Source organism: Chiloscyllium punctatum, chromosome 37 (assembly GCF_047496795.1).
Source record: "Chiloscyllium punctatum isolate Juve2018m chromosome 37, sChiPun1.3, whole genome shotgun sequence".
NCBI lineage: Eukaryota > Metazoa > Chordata > Chondrichthyes > Orectolobiformes > Hemiscylliidae > Chiloscyllium > Chiloscyllium punctatum.
The window spans coordinates 38069010-38092983 of NC_092775.1; the positions used below are offsets into that span (position 1 = coordinate 38069010).

The following is a 23974-nucleotide window of genomic DNA, read 5'->3' on the forward strand; positions in this document are numbered from 1 at the left end:
GAATTATATCTATAAAGATTTCGTGTAACTGCATCGACTCAGAAAGAGATAAAAGTTAATGTCCCACTTTTCCCAAATTTTAATATTTAATACATTCTCAAGTTCTAACCTTCAACACACCCTGTCCTGAAGGCACAAAATTAATTTCACCCAATTAATTTTACAAATAAAGTGCTACAATGTAATACTGTTTCATTCTTTTGCATTCAGAGTTCTTGAGAAAATTTGCTCAAGTTGTGGATGAGATTGTTGACTTGCTTGCTGAGCTGGTAAGTTTGTTTGCAGACGTTTCGTCCCCCACTCTAGGTAACATCATCAGTGTGCCTCTGGTAAAGCGTTGGTGTTCTCTCCTCCTTGCGATTCATGTGTCTGGGTTTCCTGGAGTGTGTGTTGTCATTTCCATTTTGTTGCTGGTTCTGTGTGTTAGTGGTTGGTATATGGAATCCAACTCTGTATGTTTATTAATGAAGTTCTGGGTTGAGTTCCAGGCCTCTAGGAATTCCAGTGCATGTCTCTGTTTGGCTTGTTCGAGGGTGGATACGTTGTCCCAGTTGAACAGGTGTCCTTCATTGTCTGTGTGTATGGATACAAGTGATAGCTGGTCATGTCTCTTGTGGCTAGTTGGTGCTCGTGTATCCTGATGGCTAATTTCCTTCTGGTTTGCCCTATGTAGTGCTTTTGACAGTCTTTGCATGGTATTTTGTATATAATGTTGGTTCTGCTGGTTGTGGGTATGGGATCCTTTATACTTGTTAGTAATTGTGGTAATGTGGTATTTGGCTTGTGGGCTACCATGATACCCAGATGTAAGAGTAGTCTGATGGTCATTTCAGATATATCCTTAATGTATGCAGTGTGTTGCAGTATGTTATGGCTCACTTGAACAATGTTCTGAAATGACACTGTCAACCCCAGCAGACTCAGACACACAAATAGCAAGCCGGACAGAACACCAACGCTTTGCCAGAGGCGCACTGATATGTTCCCGAGTATGGTGACGAAACGTCTGCGAACAAACTTACCAGCTCAGGGATCAAGTCATTCTTTTGCATGTTATGGTTAAGTATGTAAGGCAAATAGCAATGTTTATTTTTCCCTATAGTTTCCGGCTGGGACAGTAATAAAGAGCAGAAAGAGTCTAGAGTTGGTAGGGTGTGTTTGGAAAAGTTTTCTGTACGAGTATGTTTTCAGTGCCATTGAAAAAGAAGGCAGTGCTGTCCCTCACTCTTAGCAATGAGGTAGATTAAATGGATCAAGTGTCAGTAGGAAAACATTTAGTGGACAATGATCATTTTATACTAAGGTTACTATACTGATGAAGGCTACTCCTTCACCAGGTAGCTGTGACAATAGCAAACTGGATATGAACTTGACAGAGTGACAGGAACCAAAATGTACTGGTGAATGGTTGTTCGCAGGTTGACAAATGGTTTATAATGAAATTGTCCAGTGATTGGTGTTAAGACCCTTGATCTGTCTGATATAATTTAATAAGTTAGACATTGATATACCGGGAATTATTTCAGAATTTGCAGACAATACAAAATGTATGAGTGAAATTAGAAAAGAAGTGGCAGTGAAATTAAATGAAGAGAAGCTTGAAGTGATTCTCTTTGTAAGGAGGACAGAGTGAAAATGTAAAATATAAGGTGAAAGATACAATTCTATTGGGCGCAGGTGGTGGGTTATGTAGGAGCAGATGGACCTGGATGTATAATGTTCCTAAATCATTAAAGGTGGTATACAGATTGAGGAAGTGTTTTAAAAAAGCATATGCCATTCAGGGCTTTATCAACGTGGGCATAAAGTACAAAAATAAGTAGACAGTGTTAATAAAACATCAGCTTAGCCTCCATTGGAATATTACTTCCAGATCCGAGGGTAAAATACTTTAGGAAAGAAATGAAGGTAATAGACAGTGTGCAGAAAAGAATCATGAGAATGGTTCCAGGGATAAGCAACCTCAATTTGGACTCAGAGAATTCCTAAAGTGTGGAAACAGGCCCTTCACCCCAACAAGTCTACACCGAGCCTCTGCAGAACAACCCACCCAGACCCATTGCCCCTATCCTATATTTACCCCTGACTAATACATCTAACATACACATCCCTGAACACTATGGGCAATTTAGCACAGCCAATTTGCCTAAGCTGCGTATCTTTGTTCTGTGGGAGCAAATCCATGCAGACACAGGGAGAATGTGGAAACTCCACATGGATAGTCGCCCAAGGCTGGAATCAAACTCTGGTCCCTGGTGCTGTGAGGCAGCAGTGCTAATCACTGAGCCACCATGTCACCCAATTTAAAAGAGAGATTGGAGAAGTTGGGACTACTTCTTTGGAAAAGGCAAGGCTCAGAGGAGATTGATAGAGTTATTCAAAATCTTGTGGTATCACAATGGAGTAGATAGGGAGAAATTGTTCCTCTTGGTGGAAAGATCACAAACTAGAGGATGCAGACTTAAGTAGTTGGTAAAGGAATCAATGGCAAGACAAAGAAAGGCTTTTCCATAGAGTGAATGTATAGGATCTGGAATGCACCGTCTGAGACTGTTATATCAGGAGGAAAACGTCAATCGAGCCTTTCAAAAGTGATAGGGATCATTATCTTAAAAGAAAACTGCAGTTACAGAGAAAGAGCAGAGGAGTGGCATCCTTCGAGAACCAACATGGACATAACAACCTGTAACCATTCTATGATTCCATATATCGACTACTTACTATGACTACTGAACAAATTGATGTAATCTTAGTAATTGAATAAGAATTTTCTTCAGCTCTCATACATAAATATAAGTGTTTATATTTAATATATAATATTATATTACATATAATATAAGTACACAAATCTAAGCCTCAATAATTGGGCTTACCAGGGTTGAGAATTTCAGAGATTCACAGTGAAAAATAATTTTTCTCATCCCAATCTTAAATGGCCAACCCCTCCTGACTATATCTCTATTTCTAGACTTTCTGACAAAGAAAAACAGGCTGTCAGCACCAAATCCATGAAGTCCTGTAGGAAACTTATGTTTCAAGGAGATCACTTCTCATTCTTCTAAACTCCAGACAGCTTAAATGCATTCTATGCACCCTCACCTTATCTGAACTCCTCATATCAGGAATCAATCTAATGGACCTTCACTGCATTCCAAAGCATGTATATATTTCCTCGGTACAATAAATATTTCTGTTACAATAAAGGCTAACATTTCTGGTTTTGTCATGTTCCCAGCTCAAGGTTTGTTTTAAATTACTTCTGTGGCCCATGGTTTCCCTCCAGTCAATCTTGTTTCTCTTCTGCGGGATTCTTGAAAGTTTAGCTCTTTTAGCTGCTGATTGTAAATACAAGCAGTGTTCTTAAAGCTGTGTTAGAAGATTCTTCAGACCTCCACCACTTGTTTTTCAGTAGTGAGACAAAACCTTAACAATACTGAAACAATTTGTACAATAGATCCTCACCACTGCTCATCATGGTGTAAGATTCAACTGGTAGATTTGGTTTCAAAATTCTCTTACAGAAATAATTTCCATAACAATGATCCTAATGATCTCCAGTTTGCCAAAAGCAGTGCTCTCTGCAGACCCATGACCCATTTCGCATTGCAACTGTCACTTCAGGTCAGTGGAGAAGCTTATGTCCAAAACAGTTCTCGACTTTGTAGGCTGTGGAATTACTTACTCATCATCTAATTCACCTTAGAAACCACACTAACCTTGGGCTAGAACTGTGCAAGTATCAATATCAGAATAATCCATTCCCACCTCATTCTAACCTGCAGTTATAGAGTCATAGAGATGTACAGCATGGAAACAGACCCTTCGGTTCTACCTGTCCATGCCGACCAGATATCCCAACCCAATCTAGTCCCACCTGCCAGCATCCGGCCCGTATCTCTCCAAACCCTTCCTATTCATATACCCATCCAAATGCCTCTTAAATGTTGCAATTGTACCAGCCTCCACCACTTTTTCTGGCAGCTCATTCCATCCAAGTACCAGCCTCTGTGTGAAAAAGTTGCCCCTTAGGTCTCTTTTAAATCTTTCCCCTCTCACCCTAAACCTATGCCCTCTAGTTCTGGACTCCCCGACTCCAGGGAAAAGACTTTGCCTATTTACCCTATCCCATGCCTCTCATAATTTTGTAAACCTCTATAAGATCACCCCTCAGCCTCCAGTGCTCCAGGGAAAACAGCCCTAGCCTGTTCAGTCTCTCCCTATAGCTCAAATCCTCCAATCCTGGCAACATCCTTTTAAATCTTTTCTGAACCCTTTCAGTTTTCACAACATCTTTCCGATAGGAAGGAGACCAGAATTGCACGCAATATCCCAACAGTGGCCTAACCAATGTCCTGTACAGCTGCAACATGACCTCCCAACTCCTGTACTCAATACGCTGTCCCAGCTTCTCTGGGTTGGAACTTGACATTTATTTATTATATTCTGTTGTTTAAATGACATCTTTCTTGATACTTTGTAATCAGCTCCCTACAAATTGAACAAATAAGACAGTGTTTCTCAGAGAACCTGAAGCATGAAAATGAAGTTCACAAATCAGTGTTTTGCTGTTTTGGCACCAGACAGCATTCATGATTACAACTCTTTAATGTACCTGTAATGTTGAAGAAATATCCTAATTTTAATATCACTGGCTGCAGTCAGCATAGTTCTGATCTAACTAATATGATAGATTTTTTGATGGTCTTCACCTCTTTGTTTCTATTCTCTAATGAAGGGGATACAGATACAGACATTTTTAATTCATTCGTGGGACGTAGGCATCACTAGCTGGGCCAGCATTTATTGCCCATCTCTTGTTACCCTTTGAAGATGTTAATGAGCTACCTTCTTGAACCATTGCAGTTAATGTGCTATGGGTATACCCACAATGGAGAGAATTCCAGGATTTTGACCCAACAACATTGAAGGAATGACACTATGTTTCCGAGTCTGGATGGTGAGTGGTTTACTGAGGAACTTGCAAGTGGTGGTGTTCCCATGTATCAGCTGTCCTTGTTCTTCTAGATGGAAGTAGTTGTGGAATTGAAAGAGGTTGTCAAGAGATTAGATGACTAACAGTGTGGAAACAGGCCCTTCGGCCCAACAAGTCCACACCGACCCTCCGAAGAGCAACCCACTCAGACCCATTTCGCTACATTTACCCCCTCACCTGACACCACGCGCAATTTAGCATGGCCAATTCACCTAACCTGCAATTTTTGGACTGTGGGAGGAAACTGGAGCACCCAGAGGAAACCCACGTAGACATGGGGAAAATGTGCAGACTCCATACAGTTGCCTGAGATGGGAATTGAACCCGGGTCTCTGGGGCTGTGAGGTAGCAGTGCTAACCACTGCGCTACCGTGCCACCCACCTTTGGCAAATTTCTGCAATGCATCTTGTAGAGAGTATACACTGCTGCTACTGATCAATGGTGGTAAAGTGATTGAATGTGGATGTGATGATAATCAAACAGGCTGTTTTGTCCTAGCTGGTTTCAAGCTTCTGAAATGTTGTTGGAGCAGCACTCATCCGGACAGGTGGAGAGTATTCCACCACATTCTAACTGAAAGCGATTATGAATGCTTAAGCCTTATCTTTTGTACTGATATGTTGGGCTCTTCTATCATTGAGGATGGAATGTATGTGGAGCATTCTTCTCAAAACAGTTTTTGATTGTCCACCACCAGTCACAACTGAATGTGGCAGTACAACAGAGCTTAGATTGATCCACTTGTTATAGGATTGCTTAGCTCTGACTCTCACTTGCTGCTTTTGCTGTTTAGCTGGCAGGTAGTCCTGTTTGGTAACTTCACCACATTGACATGTTTTTTTCAGGTCTGACTGATGCTGCTCTTGGCATGCCCTCCTAGATTCTCCATTGAATCAGGATTGATCTCTGGCCTGATTGCAATGACATAATGGGGGAATATACTGGTCTGTGAGATTGCAGATTATGTTGGAGTATAATTCTGCTGCTTCTGATGCCCAGCAGAGCTTCATGGATGCCCAATACTGAGTTGCTAAATCTGTTCAAACTCGGTCCCATTTAGCAGTGATAGTGCCAGACAACATTTTGAGGTTGTTTCGGCTTGTCGGATGTGAATGAGGGCTACGGGGGGGATAAGTCAACACATCATAGTACCATAGTATGGGGAGTAATTCAAGAGGGGAGAGCATGAAAGAATGTAGCAATAGTAGGGAACAGTACAGTGATGGGGATTGACACTGTTATCTGAAGCAAAGAGCGTGAGCCCAGATGGCTGCGTTACCTGCCCACTGCCATTTGCTCAGGTTGGAAAGGAACTTACAGTGGGATGGGGAGGATCCAGTCATCCTTATCAATGTAGGTACCAACAGCATAGGAAGAACAAAGGAGAAGGCTTGGCAGAGATTTCTTTTTCATTCATATGATGGCTAGGCCATCATTTAATTGTCCATCCCACAGGGAAGTTAAGAGTCAATCACATTGCTGTGGACCTGGAGTCGCATGTAGGCCAGACCAGGTGAGGATTGAATTTCCTTTCTAAAGGACATTAGCAAACCAGATGTTTTTTTTCCTGCCAATCAACAACTCATTCCTGGTCATCATTAGACTTTTAATCCCAGATTTTTATTGAATTTAAATTCCACCATGTGTCATGGCTGGCTTCAAATCTAGGTGTCCACAACACAACTTGGGTCTCTGGATTAATGATATAGCAATAATACCACTAAGCCATCACTTTCCATATAAGAAGCTCAGCACCAAATTAAGAACTTCAAAAGTCATAATCTCTGCATTATTACTGAGTGCTAATTGGCATAGAGCAAATCACATTAGAGACATGAATGGGTGGCTCAAAGACTGCAGGAGAAGTGAGTTCTGCTTCATGGGGCACTGGCATCGGTTCTGGGGAAACTGGGATCTATACCGATAGGACAATCTCCACCTGAGCCATGCATAGAGCACAACTTGGGAAGAAAATACTATTTTAAACTGCATAGTGGAGGCAAGTGATTAAATTTGGCAAGTAGCAGTAAATCAAAGAGCATAGTCAAGGCTAATGGGATTAATATGGCAAAATGATAAACAGACTGTGATAGTAAGGGATAGAGAATATGAATTAAGAGCCAACCAACAGATAAGACTTGAACTTACAAAAAGAATAAAAGAATAAAAATAAAGGTTCTGTATTTGAATGTATCTAGTACCCATGACAAAACAGATCCGCTGCAAGCACAAATAAAAATGAATAAGTACAATCTGTTAGAGACATAGCTGTGGGGTGATATGGATTTGGACCTGAATCTTGAAGGGTATTGGAGACATAGGTATGGCAAGAAGTTAGGAAAAGGTGGATTGGTAGCTCTGTTGGCTAACTGTGGCATTAGTACAATCGACAGCAATGCCTGAAGTTTAATGAATCAAGATGTGCAAACAGTTTGTGTAGAAATGAGAAATGATAAGGCATAAAGTACTTGTGAAAATGGCATACAGGTCCTCTAACAATGACCTCGTGGTAGGGAGGAATTTAAAGAAAGGCATAATGACAGCTTGTCAGCAAGGCATGGCAATAATCATGTAATTTTAGTTAGCAGATAGAATGGAAAAGATCAGAGTGGTGCTGGAAAAGCACAGCAGGTCAGGAAGCATCTGAGGAGTAGGGAAACCGACGTTTTGGGCAGAAGCCCTTTTGCCCGAAACGTCAATTTTCCTGCTCCTCGGATCTGCCTGACCTGCTGTGCTTTTCCAGCACCATTCTGATCTAAACTCTGGTTTCCAGCATCTGCAGTCCTCACTTTTGCCTAGATAGAATGGAAAAGTCTAATGGGTGAAGGCAGCCTAGATGAACAGTTCAGATAATATTTTCAGAATTGTTTCATGGAACAGCATTTTCTAAAATGACCAGAGAGAAGGCTATACCAGAGCAAGTATTGTGCAATTAAAATGGGGCATCTTCATGATGACATCATTCATTAATCCTAAGTAGCAAGAACCGTAATATGGTTGAATTCTTCATTCAGGTTGAGGGATAGAGGTGTTGGTCTAAGACTATTTAAAACAAAAATTAAGAAGGTGAATTATGAGGGCATGAAGTCAGATATGGCTAAAGTGAATCAGCAATTATGTTAAAGGAAAGGCCAGTAGAGATGTAATGGCAAACATTAAAGGGGATATTTCAGAATACACAATAGACACATTCCAATGAGCAAGAAAAATTCCAAGGGAATTAACCTACTATCTGTGGTTAACTTGAAATGTTAAAGACGGTTTGAAACTAAAACAAAAAGCATATAGTTGTGCAAAGTCATGTGGCAGGGAATCAGTCATGTGGCTGTAGAGTTCCCAAGATTAAAATACATGGAGCTGCACTGGAGCACTGTAGTGAGCCAGAGTTGCCTTCCAAGCCTTCTGGACTCAACATCAAGTTCAACAATTTTATTGCTTGAGGCAACATCCCCTATGTCTTTAAGCCAACCTCCACATATCAGGTCTTATTATCACATGGTCTGCTATTACACACAATTCATTGTTAGTCCCCAGTTGTCCACATTAATAGCAATTCATTCTCTCAAGCTGATCATTATCAACTCCTTTGTCTGCTCAATTGTTCTTCTCTCTCTGGGCTCTATCATCATCTATTGTTTAATCCGTCCCCCACTGCCACCCTATCTTCTACACAAAAAAATATTTTCCTAGCTACCATCAGTTCTGAGGAAGGGTCACTGAACCTGAAACATTTACTCTGATTTCTCTCTACAGATGCTGCCAGACCTGCTGAGCTTTTCCAGCAATTTCTGTTTTAGTTTAAGATATATGTGAGCTGTGTTCGCAGGTTTTTTAAGGATTTCATGAGGAGACATTAACTAAAGAAGCTAGCACCAAGTGAATACAGAAATTCATCAGAAGGAAACAAATACAACCATGTCAACAAAGAATTTAAAAGTAGAAATCAGGTGACCCTTTACTAAAGTTTGTGTATCTGTAAGGTTGTTGTTGAAAGTAAAACAGTTGAGTCTTTGTTTCTGACATGTATAATCAAATTATTCCAAATAGTTCCTACATGCTGTTGTGATAATAAGCTTTCATGTTCTTTTGTCAACAGTACATCGACAATCACTGATTAATATGTTTAATGACTCACCATCTTGTAAATAAAATTGCAAAAATAAAACCCATGGTCAAACAAGCCAGGTTTCACTCTGGAATCTGAGCTGTTTATTCATTACCAGCAACTGAAATCTTAATATACATGCACTTTCAGAAAGTTGTCTGGAATATGAATAGAAGGTCTTATGTCGTATATCATTTCCCATTTCAAAAGGTCAGTTGTTCTACTGTTATCTCCAAAACCACTTTACAACTGTCAAAAAGGAAATATACAAAAGTAAAAGAAAGATTGATTTGTCTTTAAATGTGTTTTTTTTGCGTGTGTGTGTGTCAGGGAAATGACTCAATCTCTGATGGTTCTCACAGGCTAGCTCAGATCAAGACCTTGTATTTTAGGGGACTATGGGCAAGGTAATGAAATAAAATTCAGACCAGGTAAAGTACACCTAAATGTAGATTCAGTTCCTTCAACTCTTCCCCAATGCATGTCTTAATCTCAAATTCAGAAATCCAACTCTATCAATGTAATTTTCTTCATATTTGAGATTATTAAACCATGTGGCCTCACTGAGTATTTGTGATTTTCATACTCATTTGAGCTTATTTAGATTGTTTGTATAATGAAACTATGCTCTTATTTAAAATCACCTGAGGATTTTTTGGAAAATTGTACATGGTAGATCATCCCTTCAGACGAAAATCAGTAACATATTTCAATAGGGAATAGCTATTAATTTACTGCAGCATTCACTACCTAAAATCGGAAATTAACATGGATGTTGTCCGAATGAAGGCGAATGCTTTGAAAATTAAATATCAACACAACATTTTTCTTTCAACAAATTTCAAACAGGAACCAAATTATACAAGGAAAACTGTCCTGGGAAGTATATTTTGCTCAAAGTACTATCCTGAATGTACAGCAACATAATATACTGGAAAAAGGTTTGTCAGATGCACTAATAAAAACAACTGGAGGAATCATGAGGGGCTTGAACAATGTGGAAACAAAAGCAGAAATTACTGGAAAAATTCAGCAGGTCTGGCAGCTTCTGTGGTTAGAAAGCAGAGTTAATGTTTTGGGTCCAGATTATCAAAACTGATGATAACTAGAAAAAAGTTTGGTATATATGTTACAGAATGGGTGGGGGAGGGTTAAGAAGTAAACAATAGGTACAGATGGAGCCCAGAGAGAGAGGAAAAACAGTTGGGCAGACAAAGAAGTGGGTAAAGATCAGCCTGGGAGTATGAATTGCTGCTAATGGGGACCACTGGTAACTGACAATGGGTTGTTTGTGGTAGCAGCCCATGTGATGATGAGGTCTGTGTGTGGAGTTGGCGTACAGACTTAGGAGAAAGTGCTCAGGCCCTGAAGTGATTGAACTCGATATTGAGTCCAAAAGGTTGCAGGGTTTCCAAGCAGAAAATGAGATGTTGTTCTTCCAGCTTGTGCTGAGCTTTGCTGAAGCACCGTAGCAAGCTCCAAATAGAGATGTTGTTCAGGGAACACAGTGTGTGTTGAAATGCAAGGTGACAGCAAGTTCATGATCACTTTTGCAGTCAGAACGTAGATATTCTGCAAAGTAGTCACCAATCTATGCTTGATCTACCCAATGTAAAGTGGTCCACATTGGGAGCAGTGAGTACAGTTGGCTATGTTTAGTGAAGTGCATGTAAATCATGAGCAGTTTGGGCCCTGTATCATGAAGGATGTGCTGGCATTAGACAAGATCTAGAGGAGGTTTACAGAAATGGTCCCAGGGATGAACAGCTTGCCATGTGAGGAGCAGTTGAGGACTCTGAGTCATGCTCCTTCCCCACCTCGCCACATTTCTGATGAAGGGCTTAAGTCTGAAACACATTGATTCTCCTGCTCCTCAGATGCTGCCTGACATGCTGTACTTTTCCAGCGCCAGAACCTTTCGACTGAGAAACATATCAGCCATGACTGAATGGCAGATCAGTATCGATAGCACAAGTTGCCTAATTTTACTCCTATGTCTTATGGTCTTACAGATGTTTCCCTTCATGGGACATTCTAGGAACAGACAGTGTAACTTCAAAATAAAGAGGTACCTGTGACGGGGAATTTCTTTTCTTAGAGGGTTGTGAGCAGGCTTGAGTGGCTGAATGGCCTAATCCTAATCCTGTTTCTATTCCTTATGGAATTCATGTCCACATGCTCACAAAACTCTCTCACATTCTTGGGATGATAGGACAATGTGGATGGGCTAATTGGATTGGCTGAACAGTGGCAAATAGAATTTAATCCTAAAAAGTTTGAGGTCATACATTTTGGGAGAAATAACAAGAAAAAAGCGTATACATTGAATGGTAGGACTCTTGAAAGTCGAGAAGACCAGAGTGACTTTGATGTGTATGTCCAGATTCTTGAAGGCAGCAGGACAGGTAGATAAGGTTGTTAAGGAGGTATGAGATACTTGCCTTCATTAATCATGGCATTAAATACAAGAGCAAATAAGTTACAAAGAAGCTGTGTAAGACATCAGTTAGGCCACAGCTGGAATACTGTGTGCAGTTCTGATTGCCGCATTACGGGAAAGTTGTAATTGTACTAGAGAGGGTACAGAGGAGATTCTTGCTTGGGATGGACTGTTTCAGCAAGGAAAGACAGGCTAGATAGAGTGGATTGTTTTTCTTAGAGCAGAGAAGGAAAGGGACCCTGTTTGGAGTTACAGGGTAAATAAAGAAATTATTTTTTGCCTTTAGTACAGGGGTCAATAACCAGAAGATACAATTTTCAGGTAAGAAACAGGTGGTTTAGAAGGCGTGTGAGGAAGGATTCTTTCACCCAAAGGATGTTATGGTGTCTGGAACTCACTGCCTAAAAGGGAGTAGAGGCAGGAACACTCAAGATATTTGAGTATTTAAATTAGCAATTGAAATACCATAGCATGCAAAGCTGTTGGCTAAGTGCTGGAAAATATAATTAAAATAGCTAGATTCTGGATGAGTGTATGGACACAATGGGATGAATGGCCATCTCTCACTCTGTGCAAACTCTATGATTGTACAAGTTCTGGAGTGTTGGACTCAGGTTTGTTTTTAGACTCCAGCACTGGGATAAGTGAGACAGATTTCATTGTATAAATTCCAACAGGCTGCTATTAGATATTTCTCTTCATATTAAAACAATGCCAGTCAGCATGCTGGCAGTCAGCAGCACTTTGACAATGCGCAGTTCCATATTTTAAAATGTTTATTAACACTTGGACAAGACTTTGGATTTAACCACAATATAGACTGATGTTAATGCATGGCTGGAAGGGTTCTACATAAACATTTTGTCCAATTTTGAGTTATTACCTTGTAGGTACACCCTCAGCTTGCATTCAATTTGTAGAAGGCAATTTTACATTTATGAACTGTCGTGCTGGCAGATGTATAGTTTTGTTGCTATCAACCAAAGCTGGTAACATAAGTTTGATGACTTATCCTCTTGTAACCATAGCAAAGGTTCACATTTTTGTTTTTCAAGATTCAATAGATTTAAGTATTCTGCTTTTTCCATCATACCTCATGCAGAATGATATCTGTTAGAAGGATAAATGGGGGGTGAGGGGAGTACTGTGGAGGATGGTTGTCCTGTCATTTTCCTGAAATTAGCACAGAAATATTTCTGTAGCTACATGAGACATGATGAGAGCTGGCGCAGCAAGTGACAAAACATACACTGCACAGAACACTTTTCAGAATTTGTTGTTAAACCATGTTATAAAGAAATGTACTAACAATGTTATGTTGGCTATTAGAGTGTTCTGTATTGTAATTACTCACCTTCGTGAACACTATTCTTTGAACAAAAACAGAAGAAGCTGGAAAAGCTCAGCAGTCTGGCAGCATCTATGAAGAGAAATCATTGTTAACATTTTGGGTCCAGTGACCCTTCCTCAGAACAATTAACTCTGATTTCTCTCCACAGATGCTACATCAGAGTTAATTGTTCTGAGGAAGGGTCACTGGACCCAAAATGTTAACAATGATTTCTCTTCATAGATGCTGCCAGACTGCTGAGCTTTTCCAGCTTCTTCTGTTTTTGTTCAAAGAATAGTGTTCACGAAGGTGAGTAATTACAATACAGAACACTCTAATAGCCAACATAACATTGTTAGTACATTTCTTTATAACATGGCTTAACAACAAATTCTGAAAAGTGTTCTGTGCAGTGTATGTTTTGTCACTTGCTGCGCCAGCTCACATCATGTCTCATGTAGCTACAGAAATATTTCTGTGCTAATTTCAGGAAAATGACAGGACAACCATCCTCCCCAGTACCGCATCCCCCCCCCCCCCCCCCCCCCCCGCCATCCTTCTAACAGATATCATTCTGCATGAGGTATGAGGGAAAAAGCAGAATACTTAAATCTTTTGAATCTTGAAAAACAAAAATGTGAACCTTTGCTATGGTTACAAGATGATAAGTCATCAAACTTATGTTACCAGCTATAGTTGATAGCAACAAAACATCTGCTGGCTGAGGGGTGACCTCATGGAGGTTTACAAAATTATGAGGGGCATGGATAGGATAAATAGGCAAAGTCTTTTCCCTGGGGTTGGGGAGTCCAGAACGAGAGGGCATAGGTTTAGGGTGAGAGGGGAAAGATATAAAAGAGACCTAAGGGGCAACTTTTTCATGCAGAGGGTGGTACGTGTATGGAATGAGCTGCCAGAGGATGTAGTGGAGGCTGGTACAATTGCAACATTTAAGAGGGCATTTGGATGGGTATATGAATAGGAAGGGTTTGGAGGGATATGGACCGGGTGCTGGCAGGTGGGACTAGATTGGGTTGGGATATCTGGTCGGCATGGACAGGTTGGACTGAAGGGTCTGTACATCTCTATGACTCTATGACCTGCTAAGTTTTTCCAGCAACTTCTATTTTTGTTTCTGATTTACAGCACCTGCAGTTCTTTTCATTACAACTTTTTAAAGATTTGCTTTTCCAGGACCAGAATGTTTAAAATCAAAGTGTTGCACCAAGTGACACATCAAACATTTAACTAGGCCAAGAGTGAGGAACCTGCGGCCTTAAGGCCTTCTGGGCCATTGTGTGTGGCCTTTTGAATGAATCCAAATTTTGCAGAACAAATCTTTTATTTTGTATTAATATGGTTTTTTTCATCCTTTATTATTTTTATTTTAATCTTAATATGAATGAATTTAAAATACCAGATAGTAAAAGAAAATTCAACGAAATAATCCTCACAGACTGACTGCCACAATTAAAAAATTGGTAAGTCATAAGGGCTATTTCAACACCTGCTATGCTCATGCTTTAGTTATAATGCGACTCTAGTTAGATTTTTCAAAATAATGTGAATTTTGAAGAATATATTATTGAAGTTTCTTGGATGCGGCCTTATTAGATTACAACTAACATAATGCGGCCTTCCAACATGAAAAGGTTCCCCACCTCTGAACTAGAAGAATGCAAGGAAAGGTTTGCAACAAAGTGTGAATTTCTAATCTGTACCAATAATATTTGTGTACAATTAGCACGTTCATGCTAAGGGTAAAAGTTTGTGTATTTTTATTGTTTAAGGCACTTTTGTTGACAATTCAGTTTTTGATTTCCAGGGAGAGAATTAATTTAAAATGAAGACAATAAGGTATTTTTGAATGTGCCATCTCCCTGATTGGTGAGATTTGAGCTTTCTATGTGAGAATCAATAAATGATCGGACCATTGTCAGTATCAAAAAGGTCCTCAAGTAAGTAGTAGATAGAGCCAGGTCCACAATCAGGATGATCAGCAGCATTCCCTGAAATGTTCTTACCAGCTACAAGAGCAAGACAGTGACTTGTCAATGCCACGATCAGTGTACCAATGCTGACTGTTATGCATGGAACATTGGAGCAGCTACACAGAACGTTGATAATGAGTCTGAGATAATGAATGCTGCTGTGGAATTACAGTTATAAATAGGTCCAGGTATCCCTGTGGTTCAAGGATCAAGGTGGATGGATCTGGGTCTAGGGGTCATGAGTTGGGGAAGGACCAGGAGAAGATGTCAGATAGTGGGAGAGGATGAGGCTAGAAATTGAAAGAGAAAACTGAGAGTTGGGAGTTATCTGTTTTGTCACAATCAAAGCCCTTCTAGATCCCTTTTAGGCCTTCTTTTAGTTTTCCAGTCTCTAGTGTAAACTAAAATCGTCTTCTGCCTTATCCTTGGCAATATTCTAATTTGCAGTATCCATTATTGTGAAACAACGATGTCAACAGATGATAGGAAGTAAAGGTTTGTTTGAATAATTTACTTGAAAGGTAGTTAATCCTTGATATATTCCAGATGCTTATTTTGAAAGTATTCACTTTATTATGTTGGGCAAATGTATCTTGAACTCTGTAGCCATTCAATGAATAATTGTGTATCGATTACTTTTTAAAAACTGAGACATCAAAGAGTAACTATTTTCAATGAAGGAATTATGCTCATTTTAAAACAGTTTTCAATTTATTCTGTAAAACCATCCATGTATTGTATGGTCTTGTTGTCTTGCCCGACTACTGATTTCTATTTTTCAAGGATGCAAATATAACAATGAAAAATCCTTCAGGAGGTCAAGCCAGCCGGTGATCTAGGTTTACAGTTTACAAATGATGAGAAACTGAACCATGAAGTGATACAGTGTCTAAGCTGGTTCAGTTCTTTTTAGTCCTTTCGGTATAGCTGAACTTCCCAAAATAAGGTGTAAACCATTAGGGGTGTCAGAGTTGCATTCTGCAATCCACTTAAAGGTGGTAAGGTTGCAGTTTGTTTAATAATGCATTATAAATGGCAGATCCCCTAATGATCACCACAATTAAAGCCCAAAGCTTTAACAGCTTTCAAATTTGAAAATGATTCATGAAACTGTACTGGTAATTTAATAAACTATTAAATTCCACTTTAACCTTTAGCATTCTTTGTACATTGTCTGCCCACGTACATTTGAGTTTGGTTTTCCATTTCTAAAAGTTGGTGAAAGCCACTGAACTAAAGTATCCAAATCAAGTGGCTAAACATTGGCCCGTGGGAAAGGAACAGCAGCGGACAGAATGAGTATTCTGGGTTCAGAGGTTGCTGGGTGGACCCTAATGGAAAAAATTAACAAGTATCTCTTGAGATGCTGGAAAGAGGCCAAGGTGTTCACCAGCTGACATGTGGGAACTTCCAGTGTGGCTATAATGTTTCTACATTAATAACCTTATTTAGAGTAGGGCAGATATTTTAATCTCTAATCAGCAAACAAAAACATCTAGGAAGACAATGATTATTGGGGAAAGTTCCTTGCCTATTTTTATGGGCATGTGTTAATCCATCTGTCAGCATTATGCAAAGGCTACAAAATTTGGCTCCTTGATGTTTAAAAGTAGTCTGCATGTCTGGAAAAAATATATACTGAACAGAAGGACACCACTGTTTACTTAACTACATAATAGAATGATTATGACTGTTTTCAGGATTCATGGGAATAGCAAACCAAACTGTGCCCCTAAGGAAACCCTTTTCAACTACATTATGGTGTGACATATCAAGTATAACAGCTATCTAGCTCTATCCTCTGGAATTTCTTTCCTCAACCCCTCCAATGCTCTACCTTTCTCTTTCCCTTTTATCATTTTGAGGGCTTGCCAGGAGCAGCATCAGACATACCTAAAAATGTGATGCTAACCTGGTAAATGTAAACCACTGGATCACTTGCACACTAGACAAGAGAAGTAGCATAAAATAGGGCTGAACAATCTCACAGTCAACAGATCAGATCTAAACTCTGTAGTCTTGCCACATCAAGTGGTGACTAATGGTGAACAATTAAACAATTAACAGGAGGTGGAGCTCAAAGGTGGAAAGTCCAAAACATCAATGCCAAATCATCTGCATCCATCTTTAGCCAGAAGTGCCAAGTCATCCTTCTTGGCCACCTCTTGAGGACACCAGCATCATAGATGCCAGGTTTCAATTTAGTGCACATGATATTGTTAAAAAACTGAAGGCATGAACTGTACTTTTAAGAGAAAGAGTATGCTGTCCGGAACTGAGAGATTACAAGTGTCTATGTATATGACTGGATAGCAGTCTCAGAGTGTACTTGAAAATTTAAAATATGTAACATTTGGCTGTAAAATTGATACCTGAGTTTTGGGTGCTGTTTTGACAACAATTTGAATTTAACCAATTAGTTTAAATTATGCCCCAGGTTACTAAAACCTCATTGAGTTTGAATCTATTGTTTTGCCAATATTGAACCAATGAGACAATCTGATGTTGGGGGTATAAGAATGTAGACATTTGAAAATTGGTCAGAGAGCAACTTCCATTAAGAGAGAATCTCCTGGAGAGCTAATTGCCAATCAAACATCTCATTCTCAAAGAAATTAGAAAAGATTCTCCATCAAAGGTATCTTTTCATGTGAAACATATTTTCAGTAAGAAGAATGAAGACGACCCAGTGGAGATCAGCAGCCACAAGAGTGAAAACAGAAGAATTCAGACTGTGTGATCTTGAAATAAAGTTGTTGCAATTTTAATAAATGCCTTATTGGAACAGCATATTGTTATACAGCTGGAGGCAGATAGTAAGCAGTTAAGAGAAAGGGGACTTAGATTTATGAATAGTTTTTGTTTAAAGTTCACTTTTAGAGTTAGAAAATAAATGTTATTATCTTTAAGTAGTGGAATTTGGGAGTTCTCTGTTACTTATATTTTAACAGATTATGAGGTGAGATGAGCTTTTCTGGGTGTTTGGTTTAATTAACAGAAGGGTTCACCTCCATGTCATAACAATATCAAGAAACAACTGAAGACACTGGATACCACGGTGTCTATGGACCCTTCCTATTCCAGGTCACTCTCAGCCAAGTTCCAGGGAAGTTACAACATTGCTTTCTAACTGACAATGCAGAAAATTGCTTGTGCACAGAAAGCATGACAAACCCAGCCAATTACCACTCCATTAGTCTGTTCTCGATCATCAGTAAAGCAATGGAAGGAGTTATTGATAGTGCTTTCAAGTAGCACTGACGAAGTAGTAACTTGCTCACTGATGTTACATTTGCATTCCAGCTGGGCCATTTGACTCTTGACCTCCTTCCACTTTGGTCAAAACATGGACAATCTCCAGAAGTGGAGGTAACAGTGACTGCCCATGACATCAAAGTAGCATTTAACCAAGCATGACTTCAAGAAGCCTGAGCAAAACTGCTACCAATGGGAATCGGGGCAAGATTCTCCACTGGGTGGAACCATATTAGTACAAAGGAAATTTGTTGTGGTTTTTGGAGTCAACTACCCCAGACCCATGTCATCAGTGCAAGAGTTCCTTAAGGTAATTTCTAGGCATAATCATCTTCAGCTGCTTCATTGATGATCTTCTTCCATCATGTGCTTGGAGTATAGACATTTATCACCATTTATGGTTCTTCAGATACTGAAGCAGTCTGTGTCCATATACAGCAAGACATGGACATCTCAGCTTTGATTGAAAGCAACAAGTAACATTTACACCACACAAATGACTAGCAATGACCAGCTCCAACATAAGATCACCTAGATGTCATGGTTCGATATCCAAACTGAATTAGTTACCATTGACCAGACTAACTGGACTGTTCACAGAAATACAATGGCTGTAAGGGCAGGTCATTGGGTAGAAATTCTGCAGCAAGTAACTCACTCCCTGACTCCCAAAGCCTGTACATCATCTACAACACACAAGTCAGGAGTGTAATGGAATGTTCTCCACTTGCCCGACTAAGTGCAGCTTCAGGACTGAGCAATCCACTTCTCTAACACCCCATCCATCTCACCTTTGACATTCACTCTCCTCACCCTGATGCACAATGACAGCAATGTGAACCAGCTAAAAGATGCAACTTAGCAAGGCTCCTTCGACAGCATCTTCTAAACCCACGACCACTACCACCTAGAAGTACAAGAGTAGCAGCTGTATGGGAACACTATAACTTGCAAATTCCTCTCAAACTCTCACACCACCTTGACATGGAACTATATTGCCATTCTTTTATTGTTGCTGGTTCAAAATCCAGAAATTCCCTTTATAACAGTATAATGAGTAAAATTCCCTTTATAACAGTATTATAACAGTTATAACAGTATAACTCATTATACTCATTATAGTGTTCAAGAAATTAGGCCACCACTTCCTTCTCAATGGCAAATAAGGTTAATGCTGGACTAGCCAGTAACGCCCACAGCACATGAATGAATAACAAAAAGTATCAAGCTCTTCAATCAAGTTTTTTGTTCATTCCTTTTGCCAACGCATTCATGTATTTCTTACTCCTTGGGAAGTAACTTTGGACCTTTTTTAGATGAAAGGCCCTATGTAATTGTATGTGGTTGTTTTCGCTGTCATTGATTAAAACACAGTGGGTAACAGTTTTGATTTTAGACAAATACAAGTGGTAGCTGCAAAATTAGTTGCGCTCATTTGTAAAATCCTTATCACCAAATTGTAAGTAACAAATTTTGTCAAAAGAAGCATGTTTTGTATAAAGGCTCAAGTTACTAGTAACAATAACCTGCTTTCCCTTTACACTGGCTTTTCGAATTCTTGTAGAATACACACATCAAATAGAATTTGTTTTTATTTAGTTTACATAAATTTACAAATTCCTGTTGACTTGTGGTCATATATGAATTAAAAAGAGTATTGTTTTATATTTGGACAACTAATTAACTCATCGAGACTCAAAAAGTTAGCTTGCTCTCTCTCCATGAATTCTCCAGCATTTGTTGGTTTCAGTTCTATTCAAGCATCACTGGTGTTAATATTTAGATTGAGAGATTTTAAAAATCCTGTGAATAAAAAATGAACTTTCTCATTGCTTTCAATGGGAAAGTTCAACAATAATTTCTCACACATATTTCATATTAACAATATGCTGAAGACAAACATTATACTTTGTTCGATAAATACTTGATACTGTAAAACTTTACCTCCCACAAAGACCTTCTCTAGGTAATCAATAATTTGGCTGTAATCACTGATGATATTGTCCCCATGGATCAGTACTGGCACTTCTTCACTTAGGTTCAGGCGCATAAACCATGGTTCCTTGTGTTCAGTTAATGGTAAACTAACATCCCGTTCATCACATTGCACACCTTTCTCTGCAATGAGTAGACGAACCTGAAACAAAGGGACACTTCTCATATTACATGACCATGACATCAAATCTGTATATCAGCACTGAACTAATGATTTTGGGGAGGAAGTATATTGGTTTGCATATTTACTTTCAAAAAAAAGACTGCCTCTAGACTGAGGATATTTAAACACATATTTGTGCTATAATCCCTGTTGGGAAACATAAATCAAAATAACCAAATTTTTCAAATGACCTCGAAATTTAAACTCGTGCAACTTTTACTTCAAACGAATCAGAGACAATGCAAATTAAATGTGAATTAAAAAGTAAATGATGCTTCAAATAAAAAGGCAAATTTCACAAAGCAAAGACACACCTTACACAAATCAAAGCACTCACAACACTGCATAAATGTGATACCATGTACAAATCCAAAGTCCTCTAACTTGGCTTATTATAAGTTAGGTTTCTCACTTTCCCACTCAATCAGTTTAGCCCTCGTGTCATGTTCACTTGCAGCTGTATTGTATCCAAGTTTCTGGAGATGGTGGTCACCCAAATGGTACACACCTGCTGAATGTTCATAGCAAGTTTCAGAACAAACTTGATTGCCCAGATGTCCCAGAGACTCCTTTAATAAATCTCATTAAATGGTTTGGGCACCTCTGGAAAAACTGAACGACATCAGTAAAAATGTCCAAATCACAATCCCTGCAGTAACACAATGTTCAGCTTTCTGTCTCTTTTAACTCCACACACAGTTTCTTGTAGAATGCCTTCTCTGTTCGTCACTGCTGCATTCAAGACACTGTGGCACTGTCTTTCAGCTGAAATGTTAAACTGAGACTCTGTATGATCTTGTAGCTAGTCAGAAAGTCCTTAGGACACTATTTTGAAGTGAGGAAGTTACCCCAGTGTCCTTCCTGGTCAATATTCATCTCTCAATCAATATCACAGAAATATTACAATAAAACAAATAACTACAGATTGGGAGATCTGAAACAAAAACAGAAATTGCTAGCCAAACTCTGCAGGTCTGGCAGCATCAGTGGGGAGAAAACAGAGTTAACATTTTGAATCCAGTGACTCTTCAACAAGACTGATGAAAAATTCTGAAAGAAGAGTCACCAGACTTGAAAAGTTTAACTCACTGCCACATCTCTTCTTGGAATGGCCAACTTGAAGAAATTCTCTTCCTCTCTGATGGGCTTTCCGTTCTGACCTTTGTTCTTGCTCTCCATCATTATTTTCGTTTTCTCTTCTAGTATTTGATGAAGTCTTTGCTTCCACAGCCACATCTCAATCTTCAGTGAATGTCTCCAGTTCAGACTCACCCCATATGGATTCAACTGAAATTTCATCCTTCGTGTTTCAAATTCAGCCAGGATCACAGATATCTCTTGATGGACAACAATCCTCAGACAGTTGTTCTGTCACATCCTGAGATCAACACACACTATTATGCAATACCCTATGCACACTCTCAACCTCTCTCTGCATCAGTTGGCTCAAAGCTGTTCTGCCTCACAGTTCCACTTCATTGTCTGGCTTGTTCAATGTTCTAACAAGAAACTTTATCCCTTCCTTTCAGGAATTAAGGAACACAGGAATAAAGAGATACTAGACTCAAAACGTCAACTCTGCTTTCTTCCCACAGAGACAAGGAGAAAGTGAGGACTACAGATGCTGGAGAGTCAGAGTCGAAATGTGTGGTGCTGGAAAAGCAGAGCAGGTCAGGCAGCATCCAAAGAGCAGGAGAGTTGATGTTTCGGGCATAAGACCTTCATCAGGAATGTTGGGGGGTGGGGGGGAAGGGGCTGAGACATAGAGGAGGGTGGGGGTGGCGCTAGGGCGAAGGTAGCTGGGAAGGCGATAGGTAGATGTAGGAGGGGGGTGATGATAAGTCAGTGGGTACGTTGAAGTGGATAGGTGGGAAGGAAGATGGATAAGTAGGTCAGGTCAAGAGGGTGGTGCTGAGATGAAGGGTTGGATCTGAATTGAAGTGGGGGGAGGGGAAGTCAATGCTGATGCCATGTGGTTGTAGCTTCCCAAGGTGGAAAATTAGGTGATCTTCCTCCAGTCGTTGGGTGGACCTAACAAGGGAGTCATGGAGTGAATGGTCTCTGCAGAATGCATATAGGGGTGGAGAGAGAAATATATATCTGGTGGTGAGGTCTGATTCTAGGTCGTAGAAATGGCAGAGGATAATGCGCTGTATCGGAGATTAGTGGGGTGGAAAGTGAGAACCAGGGGGTTGGAGGGGTGGAGTTCTGGGGCAGAGTGCGGAAAGTGGAGGAAATGCGCTGGAGGGCATTGTTGATCATGTGGGAGGGGAAATTGTGGTCCTTGAAATAGGAGGCCATCTGGGATGTCCTGGTGTGGAATTCCTCTTCCTGAGAGCAGATATGGTTGAGGCGGAGCAATTAAGAGCAAGGAATAGTATTTTTACTGGAGGGTGGGGTGGAGGAGGTGTAGTTCAGGTAGCTGTGTGAGTCGGTTGGTTTGAAATAGCTGTCCGTGTTGAGTCAGTCGCTAGAGATAGAGATAGAGAGGTCCAGGAAGGGAGGGAGGTGTCGGAGATGATCCAGATGAACTTAAGGTCGGGGTAGAATGTGTTAGTGAAGTTGATTAAATATTCAAAGTCCTTGTGGGAGCATGAGTTGGCGCTTGAGTCATCAAAGTCATGGAGGAAAAGGTGGGGAATGGTGCTGATGTAACTGCGGAAGATGGACTGTTCCACATATCCTACGAAGAGACAAGCATAGCTGGGGCCCATGTGGGTGCCCACGGCTACCCCTTTGGTCTCAAGTAAGTGGGAGGGTTTGAAGGAGAAGTTGTTGAGGGTGAGGACCAGTTCCGCCAAACGATTGAGTGTGTCAGTGGAAGGTTACTGATTGGGTCGGTGGGAGAGAAAAAAATGGAGGGCTTGGAGGCCTTCGCCATGCGGGTCGGACATCTCCAGGAACTGGACGTCCATGGTGAAGATGAGGTATTGAGGGTCAGGAAAACAAAAGTCATGGAGGAGGTAGAGGATGTGGATGGTGTCCCGAACATATGTGAGGAGTTCTTGGACCGGGGAGGGGGGTTGGGGAACAGAGTCAGGATATGAGGAGATAAGTTTAGTGGGGCAGGAGCAGGCAGAGACAATAGGTCAACTGAGGCAGTCAGGTTTGTGGAATTTGACTAAGAGATAGAACCAGGCGGTGCAGGGTTCAGGGACTATGGAGCTGTGGATGGAAGATTCTCTGAGGTGATAAGGTTGTAGATGGTCTGGAGAATGATCGTTGAGGCCGTGCTCAAAGGTTCTTTTCACATCTCGCAGAGATTTTCCTGCACATACACCCACCTCATCTATCTTGTCTGTTGCTCTCAATGTGACCTCCTTCATATCGGGGAGACAGGACACCAACTCCGCAGAACATTTCAGGGAACATCTCTGGGACACATGCATCAAATTACCCCACTACCCTGTGGCTGACCACTTCAACTCCCCTCCCACTCCACCACGGAAATGCAAGTCCTGGGCCTCCTTCACCGCCAAATCCAAGCCACCCGATGACTGGAAAAAGAATGCCTCATCTTTCACCTTGGAACCCTTCAACCTCACGGCATCAACATCGACTTCACTAGTTTCTAAATCTCCCTTTCCTCACCTCATATCAGACCCAACCCTCCAACTCGGCACCACCCTCTTGACCTGTCCTAATTGTCCATCTTCCTTTCAACCTATCCGCTCCACCCTCTCCACCGACCAATCACAATC

At 40.4% G+C, this 23974-nt stretch overlaps 1 protein-coding gene across 2 annotated transcripts in view; it reads right to left on the reverse strand.

The window, feature by feature from the left end:
* The window catches only part of gdap1l1 (ganglioside induced differentiation associated protein 1-like 1), a 92684-nt gene that overhangs the window by 31477 nt on the left and 37233 nt on the right, over positions 1-23974 (reverse strand). For both annotated transcript variants that reach the window (XM_072556611.1, XM_072556612.1), the window contains one exon: positions 20060-20252. In XM_072556611.1, the coding sequence (XP_072412712.1) occupies positions 20060-20252 (193 nt within the window). The remainder of the gene's footprint in view (positions 1-20059; positions 20253-23974) is intronic.